Source organism: Schistocerca nitens, chromosome 1 (genome assembly GCF_023898315.1).
Source record: "Schistocerca nitens isolate TAMUIC-IGC-003100 chromosome 1, iqSchNite1.1, whole genome shotgun sequence".
Lineage (NCBI taxonomy): Eukaryota > Metazoa > Arthropoda > Insecta > Orthoptera > Acrididae > Schistocerca > Schistocerca nitens.
Window position 1 is genome coordinate 124109851 of NC_064614.1, and position 16032 is coordinate 124125882.

The window sequence follows — 16032 nt, forward strand, 5'->3', positions numbered from 1 at the left end:
CGTGCAGTCATCAAGCGTACACGAGTGGGCCTTCGGCTCCGAAAGCCCATATCGACAACGTTTCGTTGAATAGTTCGCACGCTGACACTTGTTGTTGGTCCACCATTGAAATCTCCAGCAATTCGCGGAAGGGTTGCACTTTTGTCACGCTGAACGATTCTCTTAAGTCGTCGTTGGTCCCATTCCTGCAGGATCTTTTTCCGGCCGCAGCGATATTGGAGATTTGATGTTTTACCGGATTCCTTTTATTCATGGTACGCTCGTGAAATGGTCGTAAAGGAAAATCCCTACCTCAGAGATGCTAAGCTATGTCCCACTGCTCGTGCGCCGACTATAACTCCATGCTAAAACTCACTTAAATCTTGATAACCTGCCACTGTAGCACCAGTAACCGATCTAACAACTGCGCCAAACACTTGTAGTCTTATGTAGGCGTTCCTGTCCACAGCGCTGTATTCTGCCTGTTTACGTATATCTGTATTTGAATACGCAAGCTTATACCAGTTTCCTTTGCGCTTCAGTGTACATTTACACTCACATTTACATTACAACTGTATCCATGTGAAAGATTTAAAAAACCGGAAGATTCTTAAAAAAAACTCTTATAGTACATATGGTGCCTTTCTGCTAGAGCCCGCACATTCAGCAGTGTTATAGCTGAGGTCCCCTATGTGAAATAAATATTAAAGAAGGAAGTGATTCTTCACAGGGAAACTAACAAAGACGTACATGTCAGCTTGCAGTGTGTAATGAAGTACTTAATAATTAGTACTGGTACACTATATTATACATTTTGTCGTATTAATTAACCATAATCAACGAATCCAGTTGTCATCCTTGGGCTACAGAAAAAATGGCTGAACTGTTACGTTAGCAATGGTTTAGCATCATTTTTTGGCTGGGATTAATAGCGGCAACCTACTGGAAGCAGTCGTCTTCCCGCAACACCTCACAGGACACACACATGTGGAATTCCTGCAGAACATTCAGCCTGTTTTGCTGGAAGATGTGCCTTCAGCAATATAACAGGTAGTGTGGCTCATGCACGATGGAGCAGCAGCTCACTACGGTGATACCGTTAATCAGCATCTGAATGATGTTTCCCCAGGAGTTGGATCGGACTTCAATCCCTCGATTTTTGCTTGTGTGGGCCACCTGAGAAGTTGCGATGCTCAACCATTTAGTGATACGCAAACAGTTACACTGTGTGTTCGCGTAGCGTGTGATTGTATTTGGCTACAGCCTGGAACATTCGAAAGAGTGAGCCAATTCATGATGCAACTTGGGGATGCTTCCGCTACACCCCACGACGGCTCCACTGATCACCTTTAGTAATGAGAGAGAAATCAGTAATCACATTAAACGAAGAACTGGTCACGCTGAGGAGACGTTATAGTACTACCGTGTAACACCGCCTCTGACCTCGATGGCGGTCCGAATCAGGCGAGGTAGCTAGACTACTAGTTTCATGAGGCATATCTATCTGAAACCAACCCTTGATGGCTAAGTAAGATACGACTACCAAATGGTGGGAATCCTGATTGATACATTTCACATACTTTTTCAGATAGTCCCAGTCACTGAGATCGGATTAAGATCAGGTGATTTAGCGGGACAACTGAAGTGCATTAGTATCCATCAGTGATTGTCAAGCCAGGAAGATACGCCTACTGCCATTTGAACTCTACATTTGTCATGTGGAAGATGGTACTTGGCACTAGAGATGGGTCGTTCGCGAACAAATGGGACCAAAGGAACGGTTTATCAAGGTCAACGGAACGAGCGATGAACGAATTCTAAGGAACGGTCTTTCATAGGTCACTTCGGTCGCGGCTTTCTATTTATAGTTCCCGGGAACGGGAAACTGTCGGTCTCGTTCGCGCAACGCCACGTCGGCCGGTCTCGTTCCAGCCTCGGTCCCGCTCCCGTCTGTCTCGGTCTCGGTCTCGCTCGGCCGGACTCGTCCTTCTTCGCGTGGCCACTCGTTGCAGTTCTACTGCCGACTGCTCATAGTTAGTTCAGCACAGAGTTGTTCGTTTCGTTCGCTGGGCACGCCCATTCTTGATCTGTTTCAAACCTTTTTTGAACTCTGAACTTCTGGCTCTTTTCGTATTCTATTCAGCGTCCATGACCGGTAATTAAAATGTATTTTATAATTACGTAAATTACACATAATTACGTCGTATGTAATACATCTTTACAGGTAACAACACGGCATATCAGCTTACTTCACTATTTACATAAACAGCAGAAGAAATACTTGTAAAAAGGCAAGATTTTTTTTGTTATTACACATGGAAAGGAAGTCGGCACGGCACACACGAGTGGCCATTTTCCATCTTTTTTTGATCCAAGGTAAAAGAGTGTGTTCATTGTTATGGAAGGTAGATCCGACTTACAACCGAATGAAGTCCGCGTTCCATAATCGAGTATCTGGTGTTACATTTTGTAAAGAGAATATGAGAACTTCTACAATATTATTTCAGTGGTACAGGGTGGCGCACGAAAAATCGGCCCCGAGTACTAGACTGCTCACTGTCGCCTACCAATTGTCATCTACTGTTTCGAAGTTATTGTTTGTAGTAGCTTATTTGTTACGTATTTCTTCACTGCCTAATTATTACATGTTTATCTATTCTGCTCGTAGTGGTCAACAAATCTTGGGGAGCAGTCTGTACTCGGGGCCGGTTTTTCGTGCGCCACCGTATATTATTTCACTGCGATCAGCCACATAACGCTACAGTTGGCTAAACGAGAGGTTGTGCAGAATCACGAAAATCACAAGGGTGTGAGAATTCTGTTACGATTAAAAACTCTGTACTCCAGGGCGCCTTCCATCTTCAGTCACCTATGCTACTAATTTTCAATATTTCATAAGAACCATATACCAAGCACAAATGAACGGTGAACGAGTAAAAATGAGTGGTTCCCAAAAAAGAGCGATCACCAGTGAACTAGTTCCCAAGAATGAACGAGTTTGCCCATCTCTAGTGGGCACAGCATGAACATCATGAAAACTTTGAACTTGCCATCGAGAATGTTGAAATAAACATCTTGGTTTATGGTCGAGGCACCCTCAATGAATGGGCCCCAGTCGTGGTACGAAAAACTCCCTTAAAAATCGCCTTCACTATGCCTTCCACACAGTGTGGTCTAAACGCCTCATCGGGTCGCCGTTGAGCTGGACGCCTTGCATCATTTGAAACGAGGTAATCTTCAGACCACAGCACGTGCCTTCAGTCACCTGCTGTCCGACTACTGTGTTGCCTGGACCATTGGAGCTGCACTGCTGTGAGTATTTGTCTTTCGCGAGGTAGCCGAATCGCACTGTGTGTTGCAAACAGGCACTTTGCAATGTTCGCTAGGGGACTCGTTGAGACGGACGATCATTCTGTTACAGCAGCAGTCGAGTTTGAGAACGACTCCCAACGCGACACTAGCCTCTGGTATGCTAGCGGCAGAACACAATCAGTGCCTTCTCTGCACGATAGCAATTGAGATACTATCGAAGACGATGGTGCCAGAGCACTGTTACTAAACACATGCTTCCGAAATTCCTTCACCAAAGACGGCGAAGTAATATTCAACAAGTCGAATCAAGAACAGCTGCCAACATCTGTAACATAGAAGTAGATAACCTCGGAGCAGTGAAGCAACTTAAATGACTTAAGGGGAGTAAGAAGGGAAATTTTTTTTCACATTTTCGTATTTTTACCTCATAAAATTTGCAATTTTCCGAATAAAATGAATGATATCTGTATGGTGGTAAAATTGGCAGTTGACCCTAAATAACGAAAAGTGTGAGGTCATCCACGTGAGTGCTAAAAGGAACTCGTTAAACTTCGGTTACACGATAAATCAGTCAAATCTAAAGCCTTAAATTCAACTATATACCTAGAAATTACAATTACGAACAACTTAAATTGGAAGGAACAAATAGAAAATGCTGTGGGGAAGAGTAACCAAAGACTGCGTTTTATCGGCAGGACACTTAGAAAGTGTAACAGATATACTAAAGAGACCGCCTACACTACGCTTGTCCGTCCTCTTTTACAATACTGCTTAGCGGTGTGGAATCCTTACCAGATAGGACTGAAGGAGTATATCGAAAAACTTCAAAGAAGTGCAGCACGTTTTGTATTATCGCGAAATAGGGTAGAAAGTGTCACTGGAATGATACAGGATTTGGGATGGACATCATTAAAACAATGGCGTTTGTCGTTGCGGAAGAATCTTCTCAAGAAATTCCAAACATCATCTTTCTCCTCCGAATGCTAAAATATTTTGTTGACGCCGACCTACACAGGGAGAAATGATTACCGAGATAAAATAAGGAAAATCAGAGTTGTCACGGAAAGATATAGGTGTTCGTTTTTTGCGCGCACTGTACGAGATTGGAATAATAGAGAATTGTGAAGGTGGTTCGAAGAACCATCTGCCAGGCACTTGAATACGATTTGCAGAGTATCCATGCAGATGTAAATGTAGATGGTCCCTGTCGGTTAGGACCTGTTAACGACCTGTGCTTTTACGCCATATTACAAAGCTGCGAGAGAGGTATCACTCCATGTAGACATATTGGGAAATCGGCATTTATACATCAATAAATCGGCTACATCATTAACGGGTTGGTCATAGTCGAATGTAATAAGACCTGCACCAAGGCGGCCGAACCTGCCCCGCAAGGGGCCTCTCGGCCAATGACGCCAAACGCTCATTTCCATTTTACCACTTAATCACACACACCACTTAATCACCGTACCATCCATCAGTGGTGGAGGGTCACGTGACAACCTGGTACCAGTTCCACAACATCTTCTAAACAGTAAAATGTGTGAGGCCATCCACGTGATTACTAAAATGAATCCTTAAATTTCTGCTTAACAAGAATTCGCAAAATTTTAAGGCTGTTAAAACAACGAAATCCCTAGGGGATACAATTACGAACAACATGAATTGGGACTACCACATAGATAAAAAACTGTGGGAACGGCGAACTGAAGACTGCATTTTATTGGAAGAATCACTTAGAAGATGCAACAGATCTACTAAAGATACTGCCTACCCTTTCTCTGCCCGATCTCTTCTAGAGTATCTACTAAAGATACTGCCTACCCTTTCTCTGCCCGATCTCTTCTAGAGTATCTACTAAAGATACTGCCTACTCTTTCTCTGCCCGATCTCTTCTAGAGTATTTATGCGTACTATGATACCCTTATCAGACAGGGTTGACAGGGAAGGTTCAGAGAAGGGCAGTCCATTTTGTATTATCGTGAAATAGGGCCGAGGGTGTCCAAGGGAATGATACTCGTGTTCCGGTGGTAATCATTAAAACAAAGGCGTTCTTCGTAGTGGCGAGATATTTTCACGAAATTTCAAATCACGAGCTTGCTCCTTCGAACGCGAAAGTACTTTGTTGACGCCCACCTACATAGGGACAAATGACCACTACAATAAAATAAATCAGAGCTTCTACGGAAGGGTTATGTGTTCGTTTTTTTTTTGTTTTTTTTTCACGTTCTGTTCGAAAGTGGGACGGTAGAGAACTAACCTGACGATCTGCATCTACATCTACATCTACATCTACATCTACATCTACATCCCTTCTATTCCAGTCTCGTATTGTTCGTGGAAACAAAGATTGTCGGTATCCCTCTGTGTGGGCTCTAATCTCTCTGATTTTATCCTCATGGACTCTTCGCGAGATATACGTAGGAGAGAGCAATATACTGCTTGACTCCTCGGTGAAGGTATGTTCTCGAAACTTCAACAAAGCCCGTACCGAGCTACTGAGCGTCTCTCTTGCAGACTCTTCCACTGGAGTTTATCTATCATCTCCGTAACGCTTTCGCGATTACTAAAAGATCCTGTAACGAAGCGCGCTGCTCTCCGTTGGATGTCCTCTATCTCTTCTATCAACCCTATCTGGTACGGATCCCACACCGGTGAGCAGTATTCAAGCAGTGGGCGAACAAGTGTACTGTAACCTACTTCCTTTGTTTTCGGACTGCATTTCCTTAGGATTTTTCAATGAATCTCAGTGTGGCATCTGCTTTACCGACGATTAATTTTATATGGTCATTCCATTTTAAATCACTCCTAATGCCTACTCCCAGATAATTTATGGAATTAACTGCTTCCAGTTGCTGACCTGCTTTCTTGTAGCTAAATGATAACGGATCTTTCTTTCTATGTATTCGCAGCACATTACACTTGTCTACATTGAGATTCAATGGCCATTCCCTGCACCATGCGTCAATTCGTTGCAGATCCTCCTGCATTTCAGTACAATTTTCCAATGTTACAACATCTACATCTACATCTACATGATTACTCTGCAATTCACATTTAAGTGCTTGGCAGAGGGTTCATCGAACCACAATCATACTATCTCTCTAACATTCCACTCCCGAACAGCGCGCGGGAAAAATGAACACCTAAACCTTTCTGTTCGAGCTCTGATTTCTCTTATTTTATTTTGATGTTCATTCCCACGTATGTAGGCTGGGCTCAACAAAATATTTTCGCATTCGGAAGAGAAAGTTGGTGACTGAAATTTCGTAAATAGATCTCGCCGCGACGAAAAACGTCTTTGCTTTAATGACTTCCATCCCAACTCGCGTATCATATCTGCCACACTCTCTCCCCTATTACGTGATAATTCAAGACGAGCTGCCCTTTTTTGCACCCTTTCGATGTCCTCGGTCAATCCCACCGGGTAAGGATCCCCCACCGCGCAGCAATATTCTAACAGAGGACGAACGAGTGTAGTGTAAGCTGTCTCTTTAGTGGACTTGTTGTATCTTCTAAGTGTCCTGCCAATGAAACGCAACCTTTGGCTCGCCTTCGCCACAATATTATGTGGTCTTTCCAACTGAAGTTGTTCGTAATTTTAACACCCAGGTACCTAGTTGAATTGACAGCCTTGAGAACTGTACTGTTTATCGAGTAATCGAATTCCAACGGATTTCTTTTGGAACTCATGTTGATCGGCTCACACTTTTCGTTATTTAGCGTCAACTGCCACCTGCCACACCATACAGCAATCTTTTCTAAATCGCTTTGCAACTGATACTGGTCTTCGGATGACCTTACTAGACGGTAAATTACAGCATCATCTGCGAACAACCTAAGAGAACTGCTCAGATTGTCACCCGGTCATTTATATAGATCAGGAACGGCCGAGGTCCGAGGACGCTTCCCTGGGGAACACCTGATATCACTTCAGTTTTACTCGATGATTTGCCGTCTATTATTACGAACTGCGACCTTCCTCACAGGAAATCACGAGGCCAGTCGCACAATTGAGACGATACCCCATAGGGCCGCAGCTTGATTAGAAGTCGCTTGTGAGGAACGGTGTCAAAAGCTTTCCGGAAATCAAGAAATACGGAATCAACTTGAGATCCCCTGTCGATAGCGGCCATTACTTCGAGCGAATAAAGAGCTAGCTGCGTTGCACAAGAACGATGTTTTCTGAAATCATGCTGATTACGTATCAATAGATCGTTCCTTTCGAGGTGATTCATAATGTTTGAATGCAGTATATGCTCCAAAACCCTACTGCAAACCGACGTCAATGAAATAGGTCTATAGTTCGATGGATTACTCCTACTACCCTTCTTAAACACTGGTGCGACCTGCGCAATTTTCCAATCTGTAGGTACAGATCTATCGGTGAGCGAGCGGTTGTATATGATTGCTAAGTAGAGAGCTATTGTATCAGCGTAATCTGAAAGGAACCTAATCGGTATACAATCTGGACCTGAAGACTTGCCCGTATTAAGCGATTTGAGTTGCTTCGCAACCCCTAAGGTATCTACTTCTAAGAAACTCATGCTAGCAGCTGTTCGTGTTTCAAATTCTGGAATATTCCATTAGTCTTACCTGGTGAAGGAATTTCGGAAAACTGCGTTCAATAACTCCGCTTAAGCGGCACAATCGTCGGTAACAGTACCATCGGCACTGCGCAGCGAAGGTATTGACTGCGTCTTGCCACTTGTGTACTTTACATACGACTAGAATTTCTTCGGATTTTCTACCAAATTTCGAGACAATGTTTCGTTGTGGATCGTATTAAAGGCATCGCGCATTGAGTTCCGTGCCAAATTTCGCGCGTCTGTAAATTTTAGCCAATCTTCGGGATTTCGCGTTCTTCTGAACTTTACATGCTTTTTCCGTTGCCTCTGCAACAGCGTTCGGACCTGTTTTGTGTACCATTGGGGATCAGTTCCATCTCTTACCAATTTATGAGGTATGAATCTCTCAATTGCTGTTGCTACTATATCTTTGAATTTGAGCCACATCTCGTCTACATTTGCACAGTCAGTTCGGAAGGAATGGAGATTGTCTCTTAGGAAGGCTTCTAGTGACACTTTGTCCGTTTTTTTAATTAAAATTATTCTGCGTTTGTTTCTCTCGATATACTATAGCATTATCCCCAAAACGCCTCAGTGAACTTCCGATGTTATCCACAAGGTCATTTATATATATATTGTGAATAGCAACGGGCCTACGATACTCCCCTGCGGCACACCTGAAATCACTCTTACTTCAGAAGACTTCTCTCCATTGTGAATACATGCTGCGTTCGATGAACCAGCTGTCAGACACTTAAGCGTGTACTGCAGAGTAGTCATATATATGCAGATGAAGTGTTCCGTACCAGGTATTTTATTTATCACTAAATACAGTTTTTTGTTAGTACATTTAACCACATACAGCAAACACATAATTTAGAATTGACAGTAATTAACGTAAGCATTACTTTTAGTTATTGATTTGCATAGTTCATCGTCTCATTAATATTTCATTTTGAAAGACAGAAGGATAAATGAGGATATAATATTAAAGACTACTGTTCGTTTAAACAATATAGTAATGAATGACATAGAAACTGAAGAAATTATAAAACTTTTATTCGTGGTGATTAGGATTTAAATTTGTTACTCAGTCAATTTTTATCCGCCTGTCGTAGCCACAGGGCTCACGCAGGAATGCCGTATCAGCATTCGACTTCATATATTTCCGGTGTCAATTTTGCGACAAAAGGCATTTTCCCGGGCCGCAGTTGAAAGTTGGGGCTCTTTGCAGCCACAGTTTGGGATGATGTTTGACGGTCCACCTACGGTAGATATTTGCCTAATAATTGTTTGGGCGTGGACATGACGTCGTAGTACTGCTGGTGATGGTGCTAATAACCCGCAACCTTGGTAGTTTACAGCGACTTCTGTCGTGCAAGACTTCGATCAATACAACTATTTTACAAATATGGCAGATTTCTTTACCATCTACTTGTTAGTGGGTAGTTCAACATTTGTTTTCAGACTGTGAGAACGTAGCTAATTTTTGTGAACAAACACATTTTGTTTAAAGAGAAATCACAAGAGATCATTATGTAAACAAAAAGTCATAAGTTTTATCTTTCAGAAGTTTCAGTCATAAATTTGAAATTAATTTAAAGTATATATACCACCGTTTTGTGACACCAAAATATAAATTCAGAAACTATATGATTTTGTGAAAATTGATGTTGTCATTAGAAAATATTATAAAAATATTATACTTAGCAAACTACTATGTTCTAGAAATTTCACACGTCAAAGATTGAACTATATAAGGACTCAAAACACCCCAGTTGGTGTGTCAGATATAATTCTGATTTCAGACGCGCAATTTGTACTTCAGTTGCCTGCGTCAAATGAAGGTTGTATCGTGTTTGTTCATCAGTTCTACAGTGCGTCGAAATTATAGACACCGGCATCTGTAAATGTATCTGCATATAGGATGCTTCCTTGATGAAGTTAAAGAGTTTCCAGGGTAATGGAGGAGGATAAATGTATCAATTTGAGGTAAGGGTCCCTGTAACGGAAACGAAAGAGTCTGAAGTACAAGGGGGAATAGTTCTGATACATTTGACATGTTATTTATGTACTGCTACTGTTATTGCTAAGGTAAGCAATTTTCAGAGGTCGTAGAATGGACCAAAACGAGACAAAGATGTCCAGTAAACATGGGCTCTAATGTGCATACCCTAAGGTCTATGAGCACTTTTTCATCTTCACAATTGTGAAACATACGACCTCTGTTGAACAAAGGCTCCTAGCCCTTACGGTATGCACTTAAGAGTCCATGTTTACTGCACATTATTATCCTGTTTTAGCCCATTCTACGACCTCTGAAAGTTAATTACCTTACAAACGTAGCAACAACAGTAGCGATACAGGTATTCCACTGCCAGATGTATCAGAACGATTTTCGCTTGTACTTCCGACTCTTTCGTTTCTGTTACAGGGGACCTTACGTCAAATTGATACATTTATCCTCCTCCATCATCCATTTGTAACATCGTCACGGAATCACGCTATGTACACATACATTTCCAGACGCCGGTGTGTATAATTTCGACTATGTGTAGCGTCATTGGATCACGTTTCCGGACATGCGTTTCTATTCAAAATATAGGGTGTTTCAAAAAGGACTTTACAACTTTGAAAATTCATATACATTAATTAATAGTACCTACAGAGGTTATTATAACGTCAATTTGTAGGGATATACATCAAGTTTTGTCTCGCGTAGATCGCTAGTGCCGAATCGCACCGTAAGGAGCGCTAGCGGCAGTTGCGTTAAAGACGGCTGCCTTCACTGGACCCGAGTGTGGTATCTGTGTGTTTTGGCTTGAAGAGTCGAAGGCGTCGACAACAGTTCAGCGTAATTTCCGTACCAAGTACGCTAGGGATGCTCCTAGTAGACCTACAGTTTATGAGTGGCATAAATGTTTCGTCGAAACAGTGTGCTCGGTAACATATGGAAAATCATCAGGTCGTCCATGCACATCTGACGACTTCGTACCTGGATATGTTACAACAATTTTTGATACCACAGAGCGAAATGTTTATTTCATACAAGATGAAGCACTACTCCACTACCTGGCTGACGTCTGGGATTTTCTCAGTCACCGCTTTCCAGGTCAACGGTTGTGATGCGCCGGTTGAGTGGACCCCACCTTCCCCAGACCTGTCACCAATAGATTTTTTTTTTTAACGGGGATTCATCAAGGATCTCGTGATTGTACCTCATGTGCCGTCTTCTCTACCTGAACTTAGAGCAAGAATTTACGCCGCCACTGAGCAAGTTACACCGGCAATGCTACTGCGAGTTTGGGAAGAAATTGACTTCCTATGGGATGTGTGCAGGATAACCAACGGAAGCTACATACAACATCTTTAGTTTAAGCCTTAAGGGAAAAACTTTTATGTGTTTTCCTACAAACTAACATTAAACCCAGTTGTATATCTTATTTCAATAAATTTACATGAATTTTTAAAGTTTAAAGTCCTTTTGAAACACCCTTGTCCTCACTCCCCTGTACAAGCCTTACAAGTTTGTAACGGGAATTTCCGAATGCCCTATATAATCTGTGATTTCTTTTAGAAATAATTTTTTGGTGAAAAAATGAATGTTAAGGGAATCAGTTAAAACGGTGTTCAATTAACGCAATCAAGAGGCAATGGATCTAAGACAATGAGGCCAAACATTTTCAGGAAATAGTCTTCAAGATGCCGAGAAAAAATTCCAAGTACAGAATAATTGTTACGCATGTTACAGATTCACTTACAATAATAGTCCTTATTGGTTCAAATGGTTCTGAGCACTATGGGACTCAACTTCTGAGGTCATTAGTCCCCTAGAACTTAGAACTAGTTAAACCTAACTAACCTAAGGACATCACACACATCCATGCCCGAGACAGGATTCGAACCTGCGACCGTAGCGGTCTCGCGGTTCCAGACTGCAGCGCCAGATCCGCGCGGCCACTTCGGCCGGCAATAGTCCTTATTGCACGCTTTCTTTAATAATGTCTCGTCCAATGTGATCATCTGGAGGTAATTCAGAAATAAATGTTATGATGTTCGTAGGTAATACGGGAAGTAAAACTACAAGACTCGCTGTTCATTTGTGGAGATGTGTTGATAGCAACTGTTTTGTAGTCTCCTCTCTCTCTGCACACCGAACCTGTTTGTACGGCGTCTAGAAGCCACGCACACGGCACACGGTGTGGTACACTGCGTGATGGTGGGTGACTGGGAGTACTCACACTTGACGCGGAAGTGCAGCTCCTGCGAGGCGGCCTCCCCCTGCGTGTTGGCGGCGGCGCACACGTACCGCCCGGCGCTCTGCCGTCGCACCCGCTGTAAGGCCAGGCTCTGGTTGCTCACGATCACCCCAGATGGCGGCCGGTGCTCCAGCGGCGAGCCCTGGCACACGTCACACACACCACATACTCACCGCTCTGGTTGCTCACGATCACCCCAGATGCCGGCCGGTGCTCCAGCGGCGAGCCCTGGCACACGTCACACACACCACATACTCACATACTCTACCCTCTCTCTCTCACACACACAGCAGCAGCAAGCTGAGACAACACGTACCAGGGCTGTAGTGCGTAATTTGTGAAGTAAATAACAAAACAAAGAGCGGACAATATAAAAGACTGTCTACCAAGTCCAGCCTTTGAAGTATTTGGTAAGAAGAAAAAGTTAAGAAGAAGGAGAAGAAACCTACAATTATGGATAAAGGGATGTAAGACGAAAGGTTAGGCCCATGGGCCATCATGTTTCATTTTCTGTTACTACCTTACTGACATAAATTACTCTGAAACAGGGAGGCCTTTGGCAGTCGCAATTTCAGTTACTTACATCACAAATTAGTGAGATATCAGAGCTCAGCAATAGGGCAACAAAACAGATAGACCTTGATAAATAACTGCTTCAGTTAGGTAATCAAGAGTTTGAATTACCTCCTCTTAAGGGGTGCACCAGAAGGCTTATACGCGAGGAATACGAGACTACACCAAACAGGAAGGGCAAGAAAGGTTACAACGAGAGATCCGGCCTTCCAAGGCCATTTTCTTTGGGTGCAGAGCGGCAAAAGAAATTTAAGACAGCTAGGTTAAGTACGTGAAAGCAACAACAACTAGTCAAACGGTATACCCGCGTCACTGCAAGATACCGCTTCCACGACGACGGCGAAATGCCCGAAATAAAACTAGGCTGCCAAACCCAATTACATAGCCTTAGAAATTGCCAATTTTGAGACGCAGGCACCTCCTAAGCCAATGTAATTAACAGAGGGATGACGTCTCCAGTATCTCGAAACCGGCACTAAGCCGTGTTACAAAATAAATGTTCTTATCTGGTGTTCGAAGACGTTTGGCAGGGAGGTTGGCTAAAACCCAACCATCTAGGTACCGCGTGACGACGGGGTGGGCGAAGGGTGTGGTGCTGGTGCTGGTGAGGGGGCGGGGGGGAGATGCAACCACAGCATAGAAGAAACACGTTATCTTTCCGGCTCAGGAAACACCATCGGCTCACAAAATTTAAGGTGTCCTGTTAACAAACAATCAAGGCCAGAATCGACTCAGGAAAAGCAAACGACAGGCACAACTCAAGCAATTCAAGGAACCAACTGGCGGTGAAATAAATCAGCTAAGAAATCGCAATGATCGCAACAGACCTATAGGTATCAATATCAAAATAACAGGTCAGACTTCAAAATCCAAAACTTAACGAAAGTTCACGAATCGAAGCCGAAGCTTGCCAGTTCGAAAGGGGGCCCAGAATTCAGCGCGACGAAACTGGCCTCAACTCTCTCATCGGTGTGACACACCCCAGAGCTGGCTCGCCGGGCTGTCGACGAAGACCGCCCTCTAAGTCAGCCATGGACTCAAATCCGGCCACAAATACGCCCGGCAACCATTCGCCGGACCCCGTGCCCAAGGCGCTTGCGCAAGTGCTCTCCTTACACCATCCTCCTCGCTCCACTACCGCTCCCCAACTCTCCACGCCACAACACGTCCCGCTCCCCATCAACAGAGCTCTGTTTATTGTTTTCTCTTTTGCAGCAGGAGTTGATAAGCCTATTTTTTTCCTTCACAGCCTCTTCACCATCCTTATAGCACATTTTTGACCCTCTTCTGAGCCATGGTGGAGTTTCTGACGTCGCCTTGACGAAAAGTGGAACCGTGCTAAACAGATCCAACGAAAAGCACATCAAGACTCTTCGGACAAATTAATGACAAATATCGAACATGTTACACTTGTAAAAAAGAACTTTGCAAAGGAAGTATTAAAGAAATTAAATCAGTCAGAAAGAGGCAATGCTGGAGTTAATGCAATTAATGAAAAACAATGGATGCAACATAACAAGAGTTTATTGTATCGTGAAACTGCTGCAGTGAATACAGACTGCCTAATTATACAGAATACAGAATGCCTGATTATAACAATACAGCTGATTCGGTATCCTTAGAGGAGATTCCACAGGTTCTGAAAATACTGAAGACCTGCAAAAATTGTGGCCCAGATGCAATAAATGCTGAACTTTTAAAGTATGGAGTACTCTGCGAACAGTTACGTTCATTCGATGAATGCTGGTGAAACTTTAAAATCCCTTATGGTTGGAAAACGGTCGAAGTAATTTCTATTTTTAAGAAAGGCCAAACAAATGCATGTGACGGTTACAGGGGTACAACTGCAAGTGACGCATCATGGACAAGTTACTTTTGTCCTTAAGTTGTGCACACCAGTAAAAAAATTTCACTTTCCTTGACGGACGTCTTAAGTAAGGCACATCTGAAATTAATTTTTATGTATTCTCGACAGCATTTCCAAACAGCGTTTGATGACGGGCTACTCAACGAAAATGAAGGAAAAAAGGAAACGATTTTACGTTTCAAATTAAATAATAGTTGTGATAAGGAACCAAAGTCTGTCTAAGAATAGCTAACGACATAGGCTTAATATGCCATAATTGTGATTATTACTCAGATGTATTTTTAAAACTTCCACTACATATATGTTTCGGTTGAGGAATAAAGGAAGTTTCGTTGATCAGGAATACAGAGATAACGTTTCCACAAACAAATCTGAAACTCTAAGGCTAAATTGACGGTATTGAGACACATTATATACAACGTCTGTGAAACCCCTTGACTTGAATAGGCTGTGTGGATACCACACTTTTGTTGCAGATGGAGAACATGACTGTTAAGTCTCCTAAATGGTATATAAGCTGAGTATAAAATTTAATAAAGGTAACAATAGAGCTGTCATTCGTATAAAATTTCCCCGTTGTGCTTTCAGCAAAAATAGGTAAATTTAAATGTCCCACCATTTCTGTGTGCCTTGTCCACGATTTTACACGCGATCCGGCGTCGTGGGCTTCCCGATCGTGGGCTTTGCGACTCATGACGTCAGCTTAGTATTTCCTGCCATAGACGATCAGCCGTAGATGTTCCAGCCGTCAAAGGAAGCCACAAGAGTGGGAGGGTGGACGGGGGCGTTTTGTAATAACATTCCTCCACATTTCATTCAGGCTCAGGATGAGCTACGCACATGGTACCTAGGCATGTTTAAATGATTTTTATTTTTACTTTTTTATTTCTTACATTTTGTTGTCTTTTTATTTTTACATTTTTTTCCTTTCTACATCACTGCAGTAAATGATTTAACTTCTTGTCTTATTTTATGAATTTGTATTTTTCATTCAATTGTTTTGAGAGAAAGCCATAAATTTTAAGAATCTTTTTAAACCCCTCAAGTCGTTACATATTCTGATAATGTCTTTTAACCTTTTGTCAAAATCTACGTAATTTTCCTTCTTTTGTGGGAGAGGCAGACCAATGGAATATTTTTTAATTTTAATTATAGCATTTCCCGCTTCCTACATCAGCTAATTAATCAGAAAGTGTACGTTCGGATGTTTTTGATTTACTTACAAGGGAACCTCCCCACCGCACCCCCCTCAGATTTAGTTATAAGTTGGCACAGGGATAGGCCTTGAAAAACTGAACACAGATCAATCGAGAAAACAGGAAGAAGTTGTGTGGAACTATGAAAAAAATAAGCAAAATATACAAACTGAGTAGTCCATGCGCAAGGTAGGCAACATCAAGGAGACTGTTGGCTTGCGAGTGCCGTGGTCCCGTGGTTAGCGTGAGCAGCTGTCGAACGACAGGTCCTTAGTTCA

General features: G+C 42.7%; 1 protein-coding gene across 1 annotated transcript in view; it reads right to left on the reverse strand.

Moving 5' to 3' along the window:
• The window catches only part of LOC126203939 (nephrin-like), a 183151-nt gene that overhangs the window by 77493 nt on the left and 89626 nt on the right, over window positions 1–16032 (reverse strand). The window contains exon 8 of the mRNA XM_049938675.1: window positions 12101–12260. Within this exon, the coding sequence (XP_049794632.1) occupies window positions 12101–12260 (160 nt within the window). The remainder of the gene's footprint in view (window positions 1–12100; window positions 12261–16032) is intronic.